The 7,389-nt window shown below is 34.5% G+C and overlaps 1 protein-coding gene across 1 annotated transcript; it reads right to left on the minus strand.

Moving 5' to 3' along the window:
- Positions 1–2,175: 2,175 nt before the first annotated feature.
- On the minus strand, positions 2,176–6,914 carry LOC113356599 (DUF21 domain-containing protein At2g14520-like). Its single transcript, XM_026599772.1, has 11 exons — positions 6,422–6,914; positions 5,882–5,958; positions 5,702–5,785; positions 5,464–5,577; positions 4,966–5,052; positions 4,383–4,522; positions 4,204–4,291; positions 3,786–3,859; positions 3,090–3,217; positions 2,685–2,947; positions 2,176–2,580 (listed from the first exon to the last, which is right to left on the minus strand). The coding sequence occupies exons 1-11, from the start codon at positions 6,597–6,599 to the stop codon at positions 2,536–2,538; spliced, it is 1,278 nt and encodes a 425-aa protein (XP_026455557.1). The 5' UTR covers positions 6,600–6,914; the 3' UTR covers positions 2,176–2,535.
- Between the last annotated feature and the right edge of the window lie 475 nt (positions 6,915–7,389).

The following is a 7,389-nucleotide window of genomic DNA, read 5'->3' on the forward strand; positions in this document are numbered from 1 at the left end:
AATGAACTATTCTACGAATTCATTCTATAAAATGAACTGTCAGAATGAACTAGCATACGAGTTCGTTCTACAAAATGAGTATGAAACGAATTACTATATGAGTTCAGTCTACAAAATAACCACTACAGTGAACTACCACACGAGTTCATTTTACAAAATGAAGTTCATTCCACGAAATGAACTCCTAAAAAGTAACTACCATACAAGTTTATTCTACAAAATGAACTGTTAGAAATGAACTATCACACGATTTTATTTTACAAAATGAACTACTATATGGGTCATCCCACGAGATGAACTGCTAGAATGAACTACTATTAAATAGTATTCATGCTTGAATATGAACTACCCTTAACAACCTGTGAAGATTAAAGCTTTAAAACACAGCACAACGGATAATGTGCTCGTTAAATAGATCTCATCAAGAGCTTTCCATATATATATATATATATATATATATATTCGACTTATAGTTTGAGTGTTTTTTTCCTTTATTGTAAGAAGAGAGACAGAAAAATAAAAAGAACAAAAAGAAAATGACATGAACTAGAGAGAAGGGGCAGTTTTGTATTATAGACAAAATGATGGGTGGACCAAACTCATTTCGGAATACTTAAAATAGGACCAAACCATAATTTTTCCTAATTTTAACGGAAGGTTAAATCAACTATTTGATTTAACGGCCACGTACTAATCCAGGTACCACCTATTTGATTTAAGGTTAAATATTGGCTACTAAAGTCTAAAGCTAGGTGTTGGCTAATTAACGGATACCAAAATAGTATTCCCTTCAGTCAAAAACATAATCTGCTTTGACTTTGTCAAATTATTAAGGAAACCATAGTATTTTACTTGATAATCCTTAATTATTTATCTACTTTATGTTATAAAAACGCTAGTGTTACAAATTACGTAAAATTGTTAGGAGAATTGTAAGTAGGAAATAAAAAAGGAATATTAAAAAATATCGAATTTATGAAATATTAAATTTTATAAGGAAATTTTGTGAAGGATATAATTGTTTCCTTACAGGGTGTATTGGATCAGGATTTGTATGGATAAAAAATAGTCGTTTGCCTGAATCTAGTGGATTTACAATATTTCCTAAATGAATATTATAGATTCTTATAGTATATAATTTTGGATTATAATAAATAACTTAGGATTAGTTCATATTTACAAATTGCATCATATATTCCTTTCAAAAAAAAAAAACATCCATAAGTTGAGGTGGTGGGTGGTGTGTGGAGGTTGGCAGTGATGGTGGTTGGTGGTTCCTGTGGTGATTGTTTTCAGTGGTGGTAGTTGGTGGTCGATGGCGGTGGTTAGTAATGGTTGTTACTGGTGGTGGTGGTGGTCAGTGGTGGTTGTTATTGGTGGTGATGCGGATGGTGGGCGGTGTAAAAACATAGCATGATGTGATGAAAAATAAAAAATAAAAAAATTGTCCATAAGAATCCATGAAACTCTTGCGGTGTGGGTTGAGATTGATATAAGATAATAACATACATATTTTGCCTACAAATATCCATAAGGATCCATATGTATCTTGGCCCTCAACTATACTAAGAAATCTTAAATGAATTGAATACCTAAGATATTTGTGGAATCTAAAACTATCATAATTGAATACCATGGATATTTAATGATTCATTATAAATCCTAATCGAATACTTAGGATATTTTAGGATTGTTAAATATCTATAAACAAGAGCATACAGAACAATGTTTTTGAAATGGAGGGAGTACTTTCAAACATTGAAACTTCCTCCTAGCAAATTTCAGATAAAAACTTCCTCCTAGCAAATTTCAGATAAGCCCAAGGAGATGAGACATATGATATCTTGATCAACTTCACACCTCTCCTTTCCAAATTGGAAAACTCCCTTTTTCAGACATTTACAATATTTGGATGTAAGCATAGTTTCAAAACCTTTTTAATCCATCTTAGCACAGCTATAGCACTCATAACGAGTCCGCAAGCAGTGAAAATAGAGGATTTTATTTTATGTGCATGATAATAAGAGAGCAGAAAGGTCTCAATTGTTTGAGTTCAGAAATCAGAACCAATAGGTAGGAAATTTTGCCTTTCCTTGATGAGTAAATTCTCCATCAAGCACAACACAGCCTTGAGTTGGGAGTTCTCATAAAAAGTTGCTTAAGCCAGAAAGACAGTTACAGAAGATTAGTACTGGTCCCCTGTTAATCCAAGTACATCGACGATATACGCGTAAATCAGAAAGTTACATTCCATCGACACGAAAATCATGCCTTAAAGTACATCGACGATATACGCGTAAATCAGCTGAGTTTCATAAACTTTCATAAACAGTAGAGGAAATCTATACTGTACTTCATTTGATATTCTAACAAAGCTATGTTTAGCAGCAGTACAAACTACAATGAATAAATGAAAAAAATTCTCCGTGGGACATTTCGTATTATATATACCAGTACTAAACAAAAGGAAGATTGACTGTTATCCTCTATCATTTGTATTACCTACATACGACCATAGAAGAGCAACAGCCACTGTTATAAATCCTCATACTGGTGATCTGTCTCGTCAAAGATCTCCTCCTGAGCAGGTACATAAAACAAACTCGATGTGAACAAATATTCTTTAGGAGACTAGGAAAAAACCAAATAGTAGATAAAGTATGACAATAAATTTAGTTACATACCTGTAACAGCTCTTCAATAACATCTTCCATCGATATAATCCCTACTGCTTCTTCTTCGTCAGCAAGTGTTGGAAGTGGATTGTCATCAATATCCAAAACGTCAGTATCCCATTTCTTGGTCTTCGCCTTTTGAGTTTCCATACTTGAAGTATTCGCATTTGACTGAAAGCTATTCAATTTCTTGAACGATTTGCTCTTCAGAGTTTTCTCTTGAGGCTTCTTTTCAGTATCAATATCTACCCTGACCTCTCTCAAGGTACTATCTGCACGTCACAAATGGCAAACAAACCATTCCATAATGTAAAGATATATTTTCAACATTAAAATAATAATAATATACAATAAAGATTAGTCTGATTTGGTTGATTCGTATGAGGATTCTACTAAGTTCAAGGTTTAGCTTACCAATAGCTGAAAGTTCTGTTTCTGCCTGCTTGATGTGCATGTCTCGGCGCCTGATGACAACAGCCATGTGGCTGTGACCTTTCTGAAATTCGTTCAAGATATCATATAGTGGCAAGGTCTCTGGAACCCTACAATCAAACATGTCCAGAAACACAAGTGTTTAGCTTTAAGATGTATATGAATAAGATGACGTGATGTGACCAAATTTATAAGATGTGCACACATTTGTATACACCCTGAAATGTCAGAATCTGATCCAACTTGAGCTTTTCTAGGCTAAAGAAAAGAAGATGAAAAGACTCAATTGACAGTCAAAGACCTTGCCATGACAACTACAAGTGAAGTTTTTTTTTTCTTCTGAAAGGGCCCGTTTGTAAAAGCAGAATACCATAAAAAGCGAAGTAACTGTGTCGCACTTTCCTTCCTACAGATATAAGGCTATGGGTCATATGGTTGTTTAAAACAGAGCAATGTTTAATATTTCCTCAGGTCCTCCAAAATCTGTCATAGAATTCCTTATAGAAGAGAACCACCAAACTTTTTTATACAAGGTGCAGATTACTACAAAATCCGTGATATTTGACAGACATTAAAGTAACTAAAGCCTAAGATAGTTATGTACCAGATAACAAGTTAAGGAGTTTGACTTTAACCACGTGACACTAACTTAGATTAGTTAAATAAAAAATAACATACCTTGGAATCTTTCGAATAGTCACGCTTTTAACAGGTAACTCATCATTTGGGTGAACGGTTAGCAAGTTTTTAACCTACAATGACAAATGGAAGACTTGAGATAAGCATGGCAACAAAGAGATATCTGTGGGGCATAATCATATATGATATATAACATATAACTACATACAAGTATTCAGGAAATGTTCAAGAGCATATGTGATGCATATTCGCATGTCACGCGATAAATAATTTCTAAACTCAAATTTTAGCAAGAAGATATAAACTTATGTTACTTTTTCAGTAGTTGCAGACGTGAAACCGGTGCACATGCATATTTTTAATGCATGTAGCGTTTAGGAAATGAGATAAATTGATTAAAATGTAATACTTGCTGCTAAAGTTACCGGAAGAACACTACAAAGGTTGGAGAGATTACCAGAATAAGTCCAATTATGTTTGTAGGCTGCTCATAAAAAACTGGCAATCTGCTATGCCCTTTCTCCAGAATTAGATTCATCAACTCCCTGAACAATTTCACATGTATAGTGCTTAGTATCACAAAGTATCCCACGTGACAAAATTAAATTCCTTGAGCATTGATGCTTAATTGCTCACCTATCAAGCTTTGCATTAATATCAATTGAAAATGTCTCAGCTATAGGAGTCATAGCATCTCCTGCTGTTTTTGTAGTAAGCTCAAGCGCTCCTGCTATGATGGTTGTTTCATCATGAGTTAATTCTCCGCCTTTCCCAGCCTGGGTACAGGTAAGAAAAGAGTAAACATTTAGAAGAAGAGAATTGTAAATACAGAATCTTACAAAACTGACATGATATAACTCAAACAAGAGAGTAACAGAACAGCTTTACCAAATACAAAAACAGAAGCTGCACAAGATCTATCAAAAGCAAGTATTTACAATAAAGCTTTGACAAAACATTAAAAGCTGACAAATTTGATAATTGCTGAAACAAACACCCCTTCTGTACCACAAAGATATTGTAACCCCAGATAACTTGTTTAGATGTAGCAATAACAAGCCTGGGTTGGAACCCACACTTTTCCTTCTTCATACTCCTTTGTACAAGATATAGAGGACAAGATTCATAATGGTAAACATGGATGCAGAACAAGCAAGTTTTTTCCATTTAAAGGTTAACTATTGCAATGCAGATTAAGTGGTACGCCGAGAAAGCTCACCTCATTACCATGCATATCAACAAGCGTTTTCAGCTCAGCTCTACGGAAAAGAGCAACGTGGCGGTTTCCCAGCAAATAATCAAGTAGCTGATCGAGACAAAAAGATAAATTGTTAGTACGTTGCAGATGAGACTCACTAAAAAAATTCGTTTACTCTGTCGGTAAGGCTTTACTACTTATTAAAGGATCACAGACCAATCCACATATGGAACTTTTTTTAAAGGCTAGTCTATTGTAAGGGTGAACACGATGCAGAGGACAGTTTAAATTCTTCAATTTCTTGTGAACTACAACTTGAAATAACTAAAGATCCAATGCCAGTTCTCACAATTAATCGTAAAAATCCTCTCTTTTCTTCATAGAAAATAAGTATCATTACTCTTGACTGCTGAAATTCTTGGTGGTTAGCCTTTCTACTTGTTATACGCATTGGCATATCCAGATACAAAATTTACATATTAGAACTCAAAATATCAAACTGAAACATATAAACAGTACCTTGCTTATTGGAAATGCAACCGGATAGCAAACAAAGACAAGCACACGCACACAAGGTGACACCTTGGCCCCAATTGCCAAACCATATCTGGAGCAGATGGATTGGGGTATTATCTGTTGCAAAAGAACAAAGTTTAAAATCAACATATTGAGCTGTAGTCTTACCTTAGGTGGTTGTCTATCTCGTCAAATACATTAAGAAAGTGCCTTTTTTCAGTACGACATAATGTTAACTCACCTCTCCAACCAAGAGGATCAATGTTACTGAGATCAATATAGCACCCCAAGTTGTAACCAAACCATCAAGAAAAATAGGGAGCGCCTACCAAAAAAGAAAATAAATCAGTTAACACGCAGAGAGTTCTGAACATACATGCTAGGAGATAAAGTTATCCTCGGCTGATATAAGTATTCTTACCTCCATTGCAGCAGCATTGCAAATAAGAAGGGTGCACAACAGTAAATGTTGTTTCTTCACAACGGGCAATATCTTCGCTGTTAGTAACAACAATATAAAAAAAAGAGTAAATTATGATAAAACTAGAAGGCTCCTAACCAGAATAAAGATAAACAACATGTCAATGTATATTTTCTTGATTTAAACTAAGTTTATTATAATGATCCTTATCATTCAAAAACGAATTAAGCTTCAGACAATCAAAGACGTGTATCCACAACCACCAACTACAATGGCTTTTACCCCAATCTAGACCTATAAACACCGAATCAAACTTACTGAGATACAGCCTCATAGATTTCAGTTTTAAAACAGGAGGACAAACAAGAGAACTCGAAATCAACAAAAATTAGGTCATGGTTGTGTCTTAGCTGTTAGGTCATCACAATTATTATTATTTTCCAAAACCTAATAATGTTTAACTCAGACATCATTGTAGCAAACAAAAACCAGAAAGCAAGAAAAAAAAAAAAGAAATCGCGTACAGAAGAAGAGAATTACCAGCGTGTTCACGATCCTTAGGAGTACCGGATTTAGCAAGAACTTCAAGATCAACGACGCTCATAGACATGAGCCCTAATGTCAATCCAGACATCAATCCAGCAAATAAAACCAGCAAACAAATAACCCCGATATAAACAAAAAATCCAGTTACACAGCAATGGTACTCAACCGCCATTCAACAACTATCAAAATCCTCTTCTCCTCTTCTTCTTCTTCTTCTTTTTCTATACTAATTACTCAAACCTAAGAAAATCTTATAAAGAAAAACACAACTCAAAATATTCCATTCTCAGATTTCTTAAAGGAGACAGAGATACGATTTATTTTTGTTTCCTTTTTGGTGCAGAAAGAAACTTCCCGGAAACCCTTTTCGGAGATTGTTTTTTTTATGCGGAACTCTACAGAGATGAAAACGAAAGGAACCTGAAAAGACAGTACTACAGATAGAAAGTGGAGAGAAAGAATGAAAGAAAGAAAGCGAGAAATCAGTTATTATTAGTTCGAAGTTTGAGTTTGTAATTAAGATGGGATTTGTGGGTTTATTTATTGTTTAGTAATATAATGATTCTGAAATTATGCGGTTATGATTTTGTGCGATCCTGTGCTGCATATGGGTGCATGTTGTACGTGTAATATATGCGCCGTGGGAGCATGTTGCAGTTGTACGTAGTTTTATTAGTAAATTGTAAAGAGGAAGGAACCATTCACATTTTTATTATCACACTATCTCACACGTTGTACATTATTTTTGTGAATAAAAATCAAACCGTAACGGATTTGAATCTAATATTTTGAGGATGTGTTACTCTTACCAAGTTCTATATGCCTACCAAAAATGATCTCATTCCGAAATATAAAACCTCACGATCTACCGGTCTTAATTTCGACGGCCAGAAATCCGCAGATTATCAATGGCTCATTTTCAAAGTAGTAGATGATGGTGTACGTTTCGAAATACGCTCATT

This window comes from Papaver somniferum, chromosome 3 (genome assembly GCF_003573695.1).
Source record: "Papaver somniferum cultivar HN1 chromosome 3, ASM357369v1, whole genome shotgun sequence".
NCBI lineage: Eukaryota > Viridiplantae > Streptophyta > Magnoliopsida > Ranunculales > Papaveraceae > Papaver > Papaver somniferum.

What these genes read in the sequence shown, in the direction of transcription:
- LOC113356599 (XM_026599772.1), bottom strand. Translation starts at nt 6,599, where the DNA reads ATGGCGGTTGAGTACCATTGCTGTGTAACTGGATTTTTTGTTTATATC. An exon ending in GCAATGCTGCTGCAATGGAG is followed by an intron (nt 5,786 to 5,881) that starts GTAAGAATACTT and finishes CTTTTTTGGTAG; the next exon opens with GCGCTCCCTATTTTTCTTGA. An exon ending in ACTATTCGAAAGATTCCAAG is followed by an intron (nt 3,218 to 3,785) that starts GTATGTTATTTT and finishes GTTTGATTGTAG; the next exon opens with GGTTCCAGAGACCTTGCCAC.